The sequence below is a fragment of the Bos javanicus genome, chromosome X (assembly GCF_032452875.1).
Source record: "Bos javanicus breed banteng chromosome X, ARS-OSU_banteng_1.0, whole genome shotgun sequence".
NCBI classification, from domain to species: Eukaryota; Metazoa; Chordata; class Mammalia; order Artiodactyla; family Bovidae; genus Bos; species Bos javanicus.
In genome coordinates, this window is record NC_083897.1 from 110983631 (window position 1) to 110999916 (window position 16286).

General features: G+C 34.9%; 1 protein-coding gene across 1 annotated transcript in view; it reads left to right on the top strand.

Annotated features, from left to right (window-relative positions):
- Positions 1-13448, top strand: part of TMEM47 (transmembrane protein 47) — a 28153-nt gene extending 14705 nt beyond the window's left edge. The window contains exons 2-3 of the mRNA XM_061410464.1: positions 1180-1320; positions 10113-13448. Of these exons, the coding sequence (XP_061266448.1) occupies positions 1180-1320; positions 10113-10291 (320 nt within the window). The 3' untranslated portion in view covers positions 10292-13448. The remainder of the gene's footprint in view (positions 1-1179; positions 1321-10112) is intronic.
- Positions 13449-16286: the final 2838 nt, after the last annotated feature.

Consider the following 16286-nt stretch of genomic DNA (forward strand, 5'->3'; position numbering starts at 1 on the left):
TCATTCTAAATCTATTTTATAAGAAGTGACAAATACATTTCAGCGAGGTTTATGTTTCATTCAGGGCATGGTAGACTCTTAAATCTGTACAGAGGCCTGCATGTAGTAAGTGGTCAGTATATGCTTACTGTTAATATGTGTGAATGAAGAAAGGAGCCAGGGAACTGTTTAGAGTCCATTCTGGCACCTTGGGAATACTTACTTTCAGAAACCATCGCTATGGTGGTAAATGTAACAGTAAGATTAGAATGAAAGGAAAGAGAGGAGGAAAAAACAAACAACAAATCTTCCTGATGCTAATTTGCTGGGAGAGTTGTTTTCATGGGGGGGAAAGAAAGGCAAATAAAAAGTTAAGAGGTGGGGATTCAGTGCAAAGGAAGGATTTCTAAAAGAACAGCAAAAAAAAAAAAAAAAAGTACTACAACCATTGCAACAACATCGATGAGAATCAGAGACATAAAAGCCAGACACAAAATAAATATCACAGAGTTAAAAGCCAGACATAAAAGTGTTGATAGCATTTACATAAAGTTTAAGAACAATCAAATTGAATACACAAATAATGTTGGTTTGTCGCCCAGGTGGGAGGGTGATTATTGACTGTGGAGGGGCACAAAAGAACCTTCTGGGTGGTAGAAATGTTTTATATCTTAATCTGGATGTGTTTACATGAGTGTGTACATAAAATTCATTAAGTTCCCTACTTTCTGTACTTAATAATTGTGTACATAAAATTCATTAAGTTCCCTACTTTCTGTACTTAATAATTGTGTACATAAAATTCATTAAGTTCCCTACTTTCTGTACTTAATAATTGTGTACATAAAATTCATTAAGTTCCCTACTTTCTGTACTTAATGATTTGTGCACGTTATAGCTCAATAGAAAATTTAATAATAATGAAAATAGGTTGTAGAAGGGGCATCAAATTTAGTCTGAATGCTTAATAGAATCCTTGGAAGAAAAGCATGGCAAACCCATGGTCTAAAAACTGCTTAGCTTAACATAGGAGACTTCTGAATAAGGACATTTATAGTAATTTTTGTTGCAAAACATTTCAAATCCCAAAGGATGTTTAGTATGCAGTAAAATCGCATCTATTTAGCTGTAGCAAGGTGACTGCTGCTGAGCATAGTTTACTGCTTTAAAAAAGCAATGCTTTTCTTTTTTTCTTTGCAGACTGGCAGATTGCTACTCTGGCTTTACTCTTGGGTGGTGCTGCCATCATTCTCATTGCATTCCTGGTGGGTTTGATTTCCATCTGCGTGGGATCTCGAAGGCGCTTCTATAGACCTGTTGCTGTCATGCTTTTTGCAGCAGGTAAATATATTCATTACTTTCAAACCAGTATTAAAGTTTCATGAACCTTTCTACCATCCTTCCCTCTCATGAAGAAGCAATATGTGGTTGCTATATTTACCTACAGGTTCAGAGGCATTTGTTATATTTTAGGGTAAATTGGCTAAAGCTTATTATAGTATCAGTTTTCAGTGTATTAAAGCATTTCACATAACACGGTGGCAATTTCTAAAATTCTAACTAAAACGTGAATAAATAGTGTCTCTTGCTAGGGCTCTTGCTTTAGGAATTACAGCAGGTGTATTTACCAATAGTCTTTCTTCACATATATTTTTTTCTTCCTTTTACTGCCCCCATTGATGATCTTCAGGCAGTGTTATCTTTTTTTTCCTGACATAAAGCTACAAAAGAGAAATCTAATATGTGTCCCCTTAAAGGTACACATCTGTTCTGAAATAAACACAGTTACTCTGAAAAATCATGATGTATAACATGAACCATCAGGCAATTCAGTTGTGTGAGGTCAATGGCATATTCATTTAGCAACCTTCTTTCCGTGAAGCACAGCTTGGATCAACCCAGGTAAAATCAAAGTTTTACTAGAAGTCAGGGGCTGTTTAGAAAAGGGGCTTATAAAGCTAAAAGCCCAGCACATTATTTGATATGGGTTTAATTTTCATTTATAAGAATCTTCTTAAATATTCTTAAAAATGACTCCAGCTGAAATATTCTTGTGGTACCTTCAATTTACCCTGTCAGTCATGTCTTATTTGAAGACTGCAAAATAAGCCTCTGTGACTCTCAATAATGAAGACACTGACAGAACCATCTAGCCTGTTAGATGGATTTTTTAAAGCTGTTTAAAGATGGGGATAGCTGAAATTTCTCAGGATTTGAAGGGTCATTGGATCAAAAAGTATAAAATCAGAAGTGTTCTGCTGCCCCCTGCTGTTTTTGTTCGTCTTCTTATACCCATAAGGACTTGTCAGAATGCAAAGGTCATAAAAAACAAACCTCCACAGGACTGAAAGAATGTAGAAATAGATCTAGTTAAAATCTCTTAAGTGACTTGCTCAAAATCACATAGTAGTTACTGGTGGACCTGGGGCCAGGAGGCTACTGAACCTTAAACTGGTGGTTCATTCACTAGTGAGTCCCTCATTCATTCAGTCACTGTTTATTTGGTGCCTGTTATGGACTGTTCACTGTATTGTGACACCTATAAAACTGGCTAAATAGCATGGCAGATACTGTCTAATAGAGTAGAAAACGCTATTACAAAAAATATTTTGAATTCTTAGGCAGATACCATAGTATCATTATTTTGTTGATATCATGTGTAATAAAGTTCTCTATTGTGAACACCATGAAGATTCTCCTAAAGATTCTACCACTCTTCTCCACTTTATTTCTCAGTTCATGGATTTACCAAGACTCTTTTCCTATTATTAGAATGAAACAAAGTAGATATTTTAATTATAGTATAAGTTTATCTTTGCAGCTAGGATTTATTAACATAGTGATTAGAGAGTCGATCATAATAGTATTTGATAAATTGTTCTGAAATGATATGATTCTTTAAAATGAATTATGTTTTGAACAATTTTTAGAATACTCATATGTTTCTGATTTATGAAGATCTTAGAGGCATGGTAGGCATTATCTTGTAAATATCCAGTGTTATTGTGCTACTTAGTTACCATCCCATTTAGCCTTCAACTTACCCCATAATGGCATACGCAGAAACTAAAGAAGTCTGTTGTTTAACGTACCTATTATAAACATTCTTACAGAAATAACTAAAAGTTCCAGTTTTTTCCTCAGAAGTTCTATATTTTTTTCCACTTAACAGCAAAATTCATGAAAATGTGAAAGTACTGGTTGTAGCAGAAAACATTGTAAATGAATATAAGTTAAAGGTAATGGATTTGGTCAAAAAGTTTTTGCTTTAGCTCTCGCTGCCACAAGTATTAGTAAATTATAAAATAGTAAGACAAACTCCTACAGCAGTATTCATATGTTATTCTACCTGCTGAGACCTAAAATGATCATTATACTGCTACATTTTGAAAATGTACATGTGCTGAAATTTAATTTTACTCATTCTCTTTTGAGACTGTGCTTATAGAAGCTTTCTTTGAAATACCATTAGTTTAGTGTTCACTTTGCATATAAGCAAGGTAGAACTTACTGTTTATTTGAAACATGTCATGGAAAGGTTTCTCTCTCCCATCTGCAAAAGCTATGAGAGTTGCCTGTAGGTGATTTCTGGAAAAGATATTTATTACACATAATAATGCACTTATGATTTGGGTGTTAAGATTAACAAAGTTGGAAAATCTGCCTATTTGAAACAATGCTAGCTAAAATCACAGTTGTTTATCTTACTTGCTTCTTATGAAACATACTTAACTCTAGTGGTTGGCTTGTCTCACCAGTTTAGTGATTCTTTGTAAACGTGTATTTGGGGCTGTTTTCCCTTTTTACTCACTGTGGTCTACTTGAAAATGGTTTGTGTTTCTCTGCTTTTCTCAGAACGTTTTCTTCTGCAAATAATATTAAGCCTTATCTTGGTATTCACACACATAGGGAATGATATTTACCTCAACAAAGAAGTAAATCTTTTTTTTTTTTTTGCTTCTGCTAAGACATGTAGTACATAAAGTCAAAACAGACATAGCACTACCACTTGGAAACATCTCTACACAGAACTGTATCATGAATTCAGTACCATATGCAGTGCCTGGTACTCCGGGGCACTCAGGAAATAGTTGAATGAATGATGGAAAAATGATTGAGGTGTGTGGCTTATAATCTGATAGGAAAAGACAGGCATGAAAACAACTAGCTAACTGTAAATCAGTTTTTCTTAATCCATTGCTGTCTTGGGAATTTATGAAGCAGCAAGTTTCCTGTGACCACAGATTTAAGACCAAGACAGCTCAAAAAGTAATAGTTTGGAAATTATTTTTCATATATTCATTTTTCATTCATTTATTTAACAAATATATGGTGGGTGCCTATAGTATGCAACTACACTATCCTGGCCTTAGATAATATACTCTTAAAGGTTTTTACTAAAAGCTGGTGATTAAGTCTTATAAACACAGGGAAACAAATTGTAAAGGTTTTCATCTTCTCTTTTTCTCTGAGGTCCTTGGTTTAGGGTGGGCTTGTACCTACTTGAATAATGGCTAGAAGAGCTAAGAGCTAGTCATTGCTGCAGCCCATCTAAATCATCTGTGTTCTACAACTCTTCCACTTTTTGGTCCTACAAATATAGAGTTCAGAATAATATATTATTTATAATAATGCTGTTGATAATGATAATAATTAACTGGGCACCCACCTGCTAGACCCATGGCACATTCCTATCTCTGCTATAACAGTCTTAAGATTAGGTATTTATTTTCTCTATATTATCAGTGAAGAAGCAGGATTAGAAGGGTTAAGTAATTCTCTGGAGTTGTCCAACTAGTAAGTCACAGAGCCAGGGTTTCAATTCAGGGTATCACTCTGATTTGAGAGCCCAAGTGAAGTTTCACAAGTCATCTGTTTTGGGGTATGTGTAACACGTAGAAAAACAAGAGCTGAATCAGCCTTGAATTTTTCAATTCATTTGTCAACTGTGTACTGTGGTTGGGGCCCATCTTATAACTCAAGTCACTTCATCTTCTTGGGAACAATACCTGAAGGACAGCAGCAACTCCAAGTGTTATAAAGATCACAGACTAATCAGTCCAGCATGGCTGAACCCTGGTACATCCTGGAAACTGTGCACATGTCCAGTACAGTTGACGTAGAGCATGTTTATTTTTTGTGTAATTGATAGTGACAGATAATGCATGATGAGATTCTGATACCTGACATCTAGTTCTCACTAAAAACTTAGTGCAATTAGAAGGGTTGCCTTTTTCTGGTCGCTTTTTTGTTGTCTGGTTTTGTGAATCTTTCTAGGCCCTGCCCTACTGGGAGTTAGAATGTGCTTCCTTCCTCGCACCCCCCACCCCTGCCATGGCCTTTAAGACAAGTTGCAGAAATTGTGAGTCGTTCATAATCCAGATTTTAAATAACAGGATCCCCACTAATTGTATTGTTAAGGATGTTTCCTTTCTTTTTTTGATGCAGAAAGCCTCCTGTAGATGATTGTTCATGCAGGATGGGGATATTTTTTGGGGGGTGGATCCTGCACCTGCTTTCCATCTCTGACTAAAGGCTTGTGTTTTGCAGCCCTTCACACTGTCCTATCAGGAGCAGTGAGATGGCTGGAGGTATCTCAAGTCTAGATTTTGACAGACAAATCAGTGTCCAGCTTATATTTCACACTAAAAAGGAGTTCTTCCATTCGCAGATCTTTATCCATATCAAACTACCCTTTGGTTAGAACAATTTACAGTATCACCATCAATAATTCATTTCATAGGTACTGCTTACCTTGAAGTAGTAACAGATTAAATTAAAAGGGAAGGAAATTGATAGCTTCTTGTTAACCTTTCCTGTGTAAATGCTTTTTATTTTCCAAATGATTGTTTCCCTTATGCAAATTTGATAGAAGACTTGGCTGGATAGTCCAATCAATTCTGCTTTTAAATTATCTTCTAAATCTGTAGCTTTTTTTTTTAATACACCACCATTACTGCCTTAGTTGAGAGAATATCTCTTCCTCAAGTGGAACATCTCAGTTCCCAAATTTGAATCTCCCCCTAATTTGTTTTATTTTTCTGTTTACTTAAAACTGTTCATGTGAGTCTTTCCTTTCCGTTTCCTAGAATCCAGTTACTCAGTTTTTCTTTTATAGTCTTTCTTTCCCTGACCTTTCCCACTGACATTACCTAATCATCACTTTGCATAGGTATCCATGCCCAGACTCACCTCCTAGGGGCCTGTTCTTCTCCAGTTTCCTCCCCATTTAGTCTGTCTTGCACACAAACACATGAGGTATAATTCTGAAATACAAATCTGGTCTTATCATTTGCTCTTTTTGTTTCCCCAGAGGCAGAATCTAAGGCATGAGTCAAGTGCAAGTACTTAATCTGGGAGGTAAAAGAGCAGATATGAAAAATGAGACAGGGAAGAGAAGGCAGCCAACAAACAGTACATTATCAAACCAGTTGCTGTAAGCACCTGGAGCTTCATCTTCCCGGAAAAATTCTGGAAACCAGCGCAGAACATGCTCTTCAGAGTTACCTCACTGGAAAGACTAGGGAATTGGAGTATTTATAAACCAATTTTGATAGTCATTGGTAAGGGATGTTGATGATGATGATGGGGCAACAGTAGTGTTAATTCCCCAGAACACTGTGTCTGCCCCACAGTCAGACAAAGTAGCTTTAGTGGCCAGGGGAAAAGTCGGGCAAAGAAGTGTAGGTGCTGACACTTGGAAGTCAGGCTGACATGTAGCGGAATGATGAGAAGGAGAGTATATGGATAGGGTAGCAACAGCATCTATAGTTCAAATAACCTCTGAGATGTCTCCCTATAAAAACCAGTCTTATTATTTTTTATGACACACTAAGCCTTTTATAGTCTAAACCAAACACCTCCATGTGACTGTACCCTTCATTCTATCCATGTGAATTTTCTATAGGCACACCCTCTTATATCTAAGTTTTATGGCAAGCTGTCTTTTCTTCCTAGAGGTCTTTTCATCTTTCTCTTCAAGAACAAGTTCAAATAGTGCTTTGTCTCTGAAGCTCCCTTCTTTCTCCAGGCAGAAGTGGTACTTGGAGTATCATTAGAGCTCAGTAAACGTGATGAATGGATTCTAAGTGAACATGCCTCTACTACTACTGTTGAACGCATTTGTTTGTATCTGTGTGTCTGTATCCATGATAGGGTATGAAATATCAAAGGACATGGGCCATGTCTTATCTGTCTTATCCCTTTCACCTAGAATACAGTGGGCGTCCAATAAATATTTGTTGAAATATTGAAATATCCCCATGTTAGAGAACATTGACTATTTCAATAATGAGTGTTTTGAATATTTCAGTATAGAAAACATTGAAAAATATCCCCTTAAAGAAAACTAGAAATAACATAAGAACCTCTGAGTTCTTGTCTTGTTTCTGTCTGCACAATTTCATGGCTGGTAGTTTTGTTGCTTCTTTTCCAAAAAGTAGGGTGAGGGGATAAAATGAACCTCAAATTCCCTTCAAATTCTAAAATGCTACACAACTTTACTTTATGCCTCTGAGATAGAGCATAGAAAATACCATGACCAGCATCTGTTATGTTTCATTGGTTGGCGGTAGAGTATGGTGGCATTTTCTTCAGTTCTGGACTCTAGATTTGTTTGTTTTTTTCCTTTGCAGCTCACCAAAAGTCAAGGAGACATTTTAACCTGCATCTGTATATTGTATTAAATGAAGAAAATCATTTACAAATGCAGGCTTATATTTTTTCTCAGTTTTGCATTACACACATTTTTCTCAGTGATTCCAAAGAGAGTAAAAATAATTAAGAAGCATAAAGCATTTTAGGGTCATTTTCATCTGGCAAACAACACAAAATTCTGTCTCTAAGAAAGCTGCTCAGAAGAGTGGAGGAGGCCAGTGAAGCCTAATGGAGTTGTATTTTTTTTTTCCCACTAGAGGGAAACTATATCTTTGTATTATACCATGGAGGCCAAATATTTGCTAAATAAAACACATTGAAGTGGGTATTAAAAGCAGGCTAGGTAAACACCTCACTCCAGGGACTGACTGACTGACAAAGAAGCAATATAATCCTTTTAAACTATAATTCAGATCAGTTATTACTTCTCTGCTCACACTCCTCTTGGAGCTGCTCATCACATTTAGAACAAAATCCAGACCCCTGACCATGGTTCACAAGACCACTCCTGAATGGCCTCCTGCTGTCTTTTCCATCCCATCTCATGTTGTTCCCTTCCTTGCTTTCTACTGCTGTACTGTATCTGCAGCATCCTTACTGATATTCCGCTATACATAATGTGCTCCTTCATTTGTTACCTGCCTGTGCCCTCTACCCAGGATCACTCACCTCCTACTGTATTGACCTGCACCCCTCACTTCATTCAGGTCTGTATTCTAATGACTCCTCATCCTTGTATCTGGTTTCAGAAAGGTCACGTCACTCCAAGTCTGAGCCTTATCGAAAGTAATGATTTTGAGGAATCATGCCCTCATGAGTCTTCTGTATTTCATCAGTTTTATGCCAGAGACAGATGACTGTTATGTAGACTTTCTAGGAACATTAATCATATTGGTAATAATGATATTTTACAGGTACTGAGAATAGATGAGAGTAGATTTTAAAGCATGAAATTCCAGTTTAATTAGACATGCTATCCATCCTGCTGCTCTCTTTTAAAAAATGTAAACTGAATCATTTTTTACTGTTTCAAAGTTTATTCTTGCCTCCTACGCATTATTCACATTTTTGTTGTTGCATTTTGGAATTTATGGTATTTTTAAGATGAGTTAAAGAAGAATCATTTTAACCCAGAATTTATGTTATATATTAGGGATGGGCAAACTTTTTTATAAAGGGCCAGATAGTAAATACTTCTGGCTTTGTGGGCCACATGGTTTCTGGTGCATCCATTCAACTCTGCCATGGTAGTATGGACAGTACATAAATGAATGAGCCTGTGTTCCAGTACAACTTTTTTCAAAAATAAATAGCAGACCAGATTTGGTAGTTTGCCAACCCATGTCACATACTACTGTATCTCAGAGTTTCCAGGGAAAAGGTTGTCACTTTCTTTAGAGTGGGAGCCATCATATAGTAGAGATGCATCTATAAGGCAGATGCATCTTGTAAATTCTTGTTAAATTGATTGAAATAAAAGAGAAATTATGTAGCAGTTGTAATGTTACATAAACTAGAAGGTTATGATTTTGAATGGAAGATATCATCTCTTATGTAATCCAGCATCTCTCATATAAATATTTTACTAAGTATGACTCATCACATTTCCGTTAGCCCTGACTCAGGATTAAGATTTAATGAAGAGGTAAGAGCTAAGTTTTGTGTCCTGTTATGATAGACATCGTTAGCTTAGGTTTTCTAGTCTGATTATGTTCCGTGCCTTCAGAGACTTTATTCTTTTTTGAAAATAAGTGAGGTATAAATATATAAATGTCATCTATTATATCTAATAGGGTATGAGTCGGTGTGCCTTTTGACAAAGATGACTTTTGGACCCATTTTAAGAGATGAGAGGTATAAACTAGATGAGAAGAAAAGACTAAAAATAGTAATATAAGTAAGGACATCAAGGTAGGATTTTCTCGAATATTGGGCTGAGTTAGATGATACTGAGAAGTGACAACAACAAAAGTACATCTTGAATCACAAGTATACCAGTTTAATCAGTACAAATGAATTCAGATTCCCTAATTTCTCAAGAGTATAAATAAATAACAAAGGTTTTTAGCTGGTATTTGGGGTCACTATTCTTGGGAAGCTATTTACAAGTTTTATATAGTAAAACAGTTTACCTAAACTAGTACTACTTGCCATAAGAGTGATAATTATATGTGTTTGTAAACTGAGAATCACTACTTTGTATGTTCATATAAATTAGTATATTACACTATTTCATCAAATACTATTATAGTAATTTGCTATTTATTAATAGAGTAATCCTTACTGTACTGTGAAATAGTGTTAAACAGAAAAAGTTGTCAGTATTTTAAAGTATACCATCTAGAATAAGCAATGCTTCCAATTTTTGACTTTTTTATTTGATTAAAGTGTAATTCTCATACATATGTATATTTGTATATAATTTTATTTTCTGTAAATAACATTTTCCTAATTTTGATTTGTTTTTCTTCTTTCAGTTGTTTTACAGGTTTGCAGCCTGGTTCTTTACCCAATCAAGTTCATTGAAACTGTGAGCTTGAAAATTTACCATGAGTTCAACTGGGGTTATGGCCTGGCCTGGGGTGCAACTATATTTTCATTTGGGGGTGCCATTCTTTATTGCCTGAACCCTAAGAACTACGAAGACTATTACTAGAACCAATAGTCTCAAATTAAAAAAAAAAAATCAACCATCCAACAAAAGGATTACGTCTGCATTTTTTCTAATTCATCATTTTCTAAAACACTTGCGGAGCATCAAACAATTTGCTCAGTTGATTTAATATCTTTTGCCTTTTGGCTGTCAACATCATAACCAGCTTTTACATCCATTTTAGGGACCTGCACAAATTAAGAGAGCTGATTAGATATAGGCAAATGCTGCAAACTTCCAATATATTCATGTCACTTTTCTTGACAAGCGAAGGGTCTATATGACAGCAACTATTGTGAGAAACTAGTTGGAATGAGAAATGCCTGAATCTCCTATTGCCTGCAGGGGAACAGCTGGCATAAACAACATTTAGAAGTTCTTTGCGCTGACAAGGATTCCACTGTTAGAGTCCTTATCGCCTGCTTATCCCATCTAGTGACTATATTGGTTATTTGCTTGAGTGAACTCTTGAAAAGTAAACTTCCCTTCAGCATCTAATGGGGGTTCTGAATGTAACTGGGTTAATGATAAATATTCCACCTACGTTTTAATGGGAGGTTATGCTTTGGCAATGAGCATCTCTATGGGAAGGGAGTCAAGATTTGGAGACATGTGCATTTCATTATGTGGTTAGAAATTGTGCCTCAGCCATATCTAGAATGAGGAAAAATTGAGAATCTCTGTTTTCCCTGGGGCAACTAGAAAGAAATATGCATGATTGCTTTTGTCCTAAGTACCCTTTAAATCACTTACCAAACATTACAGCAAACAATTGTGCATATGTAACAAGCTTAAGTATTTTTATAGAAGGTGAGCCGTTAGTATAAATGGTAATAAGTTGTTCCCTAACCCTACACCTGCATTTGCCTATTGCACATAAAATTAATATTTGCTCTAGTGAAGTGATTTGAACACTAACCTTGTACACGTTGTTAAGAGGCTTAGATCGGTATTCACACTTATTTACTGTACAAAAGTGCATATAAAAGCTTTTGCTCTATGTTCTCATTGGAAAGTGTTAAATAGAATTGTATAAGAAGAAAATCGAAATGGTGTTAATCTGAAAATTAATGATTCTTTTGTAAGCACTGTAGTTCAAAAGAGTGTAGCAATTAGGATGATCATTTTGTTTAAAAGTCATTAAAATAGAAGGCTTCTTTTTCCCCAAGTATTTTAAATGTCTTCATTAAAAAAGGAATAGTGATAGATTTATATAATTGTCAGTAGAGGAGTAGAATTCATCTGGTTTTCATCTGGTTATCACCTGGTCCTCTGAAGTTAACTAATGGGCTAACTGATTTGTGCACACAATTAAGATGGATTTGTGGTAAGGGAATCATTTATTGATTGTTCAAATGGAAGGAAATAATAGGGAATAAGTTTGCAGCGAATCTTACACTGCAAACTTGTGTTAATCCTGTTTAATATACAAATTTGGATAGTTTAATTATAAACATATTTTTATAGCAAATATACAGTTCTAATATAAAAGTTATAAATAATTATTTTTGTTAACAAGGACACTATTTGGCCCTCTTGCAGAAAGCATTGGAGAAACCATTTAAAAAATACCTATATTCTGTTGTATTGCAAAATCCATTAAGAACAGGACTACATCAATAGTGTTTAATAATTTGCTTTACCTCCCAAAGCAGAGTTCTGCTTTCAGCTTGTCTTAAGAACTGTTGCCGAAAACAACAGGAAAAAATCCACTATTTTATTATTCAAATGCTTAAAACCTCTTATCTTGTGACTTTTCTATGGAATCATGAAGTAAATTTGAAGAACCGGGCTTATTTTAACAATGACAGACAAAACTAATTAAGTGCATTCTAAAGAGAAAACTTTATAAAAGTAAATAATCCTGTATAGAATCGTAAGAAACTATGAGTGAACATTTTCCAGAAAGATATTACTATTATAGAATCTTTTGAAGCAATTTTCTTGAGAAATAGTAAAATCTGGGCCAGACTGTCTTGTAGTTAATTGCATATTAGCAGAGCAGCATGGGAAATACGATATTTATTGGATAGGGATTTCGGCTACTAAACACTCTCTGTTGTGAGAGAATCTTTTTATTCCTGAATAATGGAAGAACAGTACTTTGGTGCTGACATCAATGAGGCACTTTTCTTAGTCCTAGTGGAGGATGCAGGGTGCTGTTAGACCAATATCACATCTCGAGTCTTGATCAAGTTTTCATTCTCTGTCAATTTGAAAAAGCCGGAAATGACAGAATATGGTATAGCCAAGGCACACATATTTGCAGTTTAATGAAAAGTAGATTTCTTATATTACTTTTTTCCCCTTTCCAGTGAAGAGCCCTTTGCTATATTTCTACCATCACTAATAGTTGAAAGTGTTTCATTACTAACAAGTTCAGTACAACATGAAAGTTATCATGGCTCATTTGAAATACTGTTTTGTCTATCAGAATAAACACAAGTGAATTTTTCACCCACAATAATATTATGTCTTTGCAGCTTTAGGTTTGTTTATTGTTTTCTTACTAGCCAAACTATTAACTCTAATCCCATTGTTTGTCAGGGAGAGAGAGACACACGCACCTACATATAGCATAAAGTACTCAGCAGGGCTAGTTATTTGGATTTCTTGCACAGCAATTTAGCTTTTTGTAAGTTCAACATGTAAATTTTAAAGACAAATATAGAGAGACCTATGTGTTTGAAATATAAATGATATATATGGATTAGCATGTAACTGTATATTATTAAACATGCAATGAGCTGACTGGTAAGTGACGTCTAATTGTATGGCTAGCAATGTAATTTATTCAGACTGTATTTTTGTACAGAGCAGCACACACTAACCTATGCCTCTGTGTCCTCTTTAATGCCTAAAACTGTGCCTAGAAATTTCATCTGTCTTAAAAATAAAATATACTCCATGCTGTTTATGCTATTAGTTTCTCTACTGCTGTTCTATATTTATTATTTTAAAATATATGACATGTTTACTACTTAAATATGAATTCATGGTATTCTGGTTATTTTTTTAACAGTCCGTTGGGGAGATCCTGTTTATCAATCCAGTGGTTTTTGAGTTTGCAGTTTCACGATTAGTTCTTCATTTCATGATTTTTGTAGCTGACATGAAATTATCTATGTGGAAAAAATAAAAATAAAAGTGGCTTCCCTGATGTCGTTTGACTTTGTGTCTTTTCTACTGTGTGGACTCTTTTTAGGGTTTCTAAATTATATGTCTTCATTTTCTCTTTTGAAAATATATGTTATTTAGAAAACATAGCTTGATATGACATATTCATTTTGTGTAAAAATTTTTTTAAACTTTTTTTGTTTCAAATTATCTCCCCAAATCCTTTCTGTCCTCTGCAGCTGAGTTATGTGAGCAATAAAATAAAGGATATTAAATGTCTTTTTTAAAACTTTCATTTTAAAAGGCACAGACAGGAGATAGAGTATAGATTATCCTTTTTCCTACTCTTATCACACAATTAGAGTAGTGAAGGATTTGATCCTCTATTTTGGTTTTCGTTCAGTTTTCAATAGTTGCAGTGTACATTAAAGAAGAGTTTCCTGTATTATTTCTGTTTTTTAATTAGACACTTAAAATTTTCAATGTGTGTATGTGTATGTGAAGAAGTTCATAAATTGTAAGTCCAAATTTCCTGTCACCCTTTGTGCTAAATAAGTTGTGAGTATACTTGGAAAGGAACTTATATTAGAGCAAAAAATTTACTTGTATGATTGTCAGAAAATTTTCTGGAAGATAGAAATACAACCATATATAATTGAGCAAACTTTCTGTGTTGATAAAATCAGTTTAAATAAAAATACAGATTTTTGTCATGAGGCCATACATCCTTTATGTCTCATATGAACCCTCAAATCTTGACAGGTTCACAGTATATTTTTCTGCTGAAAAATTATAAATCATTAGTAGATCTATGAGATATTTAATATCAGATGTTCAAAAGTATGCATGTTTAAGTTATAATGGGTTGGCCAAAAAGTTTGTTCAAGTTTTTCTGTAAGATGTTATAAAAAACCTGAATGAACTGTTTGGCCAATCCAAATAAATTCTAACACTTTCACAAATTTTCTACCATTGTAGAAATTTTCCTTTTCAATGACCTTATTCTACTTTGATGGAGTAGCATCATTCATTTGATGTATTATATTTTCAGTATAAAGTACTTTCATTTTCATACAGAATTCTCATGTACAAAACACCTATATAAACATGTCTGGCCTTGTAGTTATCCATGACCCAGTTTCTATGAATTTGGAAGGCATGGAGACATAACTTGAGTAGGATTTGACAAGGGAAAATTCACTGCCTTCAGAGATTTCACTGTGAACATGAAATAAGAAAACAGTTTTAATTTGCTTTGCCATAATGGCCATGTAGTCAATTTGTGGTTTGTTTTATTGTCAGGCCCATGCTTTGTCAACAAAACGTTCCATTTTGGTAGTTTTTTAAGTCATTTTGGTTAGAAAATTAACTGATTTTGAAATTATTTGGTATTCTTTAGAATAATCCACTGAATACCTGGATTTTTAATTTATTGATCAAATTTTCATGTTATGACCTGTTCATAGCTTTTTAGAAGTGCAGTCTTAAATGAGATAAGATTAAATGAGCAAATAAAAATGAAAATTAAGCTCATAGTATTTTCACAGGAAGCACTAATTTATTTGAATAATTTAACTTGAATGACTTCTGTGTCAAGTATTGGGGACACAATGTCATAGATACTTAATGTCAAAGTTAAAATCAGACTAAGTAACAAAACTCCATGTAATAAATGCCAGCAATTTTTCTGATTAAATGCAGGTTTGCAGACTGTTCAGGAAGTCCTCACATTTTTAACAACTACTAGATGTTGCTATGAGCAGAGGATCCATATAGCCATACTTGGAAAATCTGTTTTCAAAGAGTCACCAGCTAGGTGACTCACATTGATATTCCAGCCGTAAGTCTAATGGTTCTAAAGTGTAACCAAGAGAACAGGAGCTGAACTGTTCAAGTGGGAAGGATAATATGTGGTGTTTCAAAGCCAAGATTAACAGCACACAAAGAATGGTGTTCTTTGTAAAACTAAAACTGTGTTGAGTGGTTCACCAGAGAAACTCAGTTTTGGCAAGCAATTATTTTCAAGTTGAATGACTTCATAGAAATAGTGATTATAAAAGAAGCTTGGAACAAGTACTGGAAAATGTCATCAAACCAGCAAAAACCTTGAACAGTTCAGTTTCTGCATGTGACATAGATCAATGAAGAAAATAGTATCTACACTATATATGCATAGTATATATATATACTATATATATAGGTTCAGTTCAGTTCAGTTCAGTTGCTCAGTCGTGTCCGACTCTATAGGACCCCATGAATCGCAGCACGCCAGGCCTCCCTGTCCATCACCAACTCCCATAGTTTACCCAAACTCATGTCCATCAAGTTGGTGATGCCATCCAACCATCTCATCCTCTGTCGTCCCCTTCTCCTCCTGCCCTCAATCTTTCCCAACATCAGGGTCTTTTCAAATGAGTCAGCTCTTTGCACCAGGTGGCCAAAGTGTTGGAGTTTCAGCTTCAGCATCAGTCCTTCCAATGAACACTCAGGACTGATCTCCTTTAGGATGGACTGGTTGGATCTTCTTGCAGTCCAAGGGACTCTCAAGAGTCTTCTCCAACACCGCAGTTCAAAAGCATCAATTCTTCGGTGCTCAGCTTTCTTTATAGTCCAACTCTCACATCCATACATGACCAATGGAAAAACCATAGCCTTGACTGTCTAGTCAAGGACCTTTGTTGGTAAAGTAATGTCTCTGCTTTTTAATATGCTGTCTAGGTTGGTCATAACTTTCCTTCCAAGGAGTAAGTGTCTTTTAATTTCATGGCTGCAATCACCATCTATCTATCTATCTATATAGCTTATATATATATACTTTATATAAGCATATAAAGTTTATATACTGATTTTGGCTTGAGTGAGGATGTTCTGTGGGTGACCT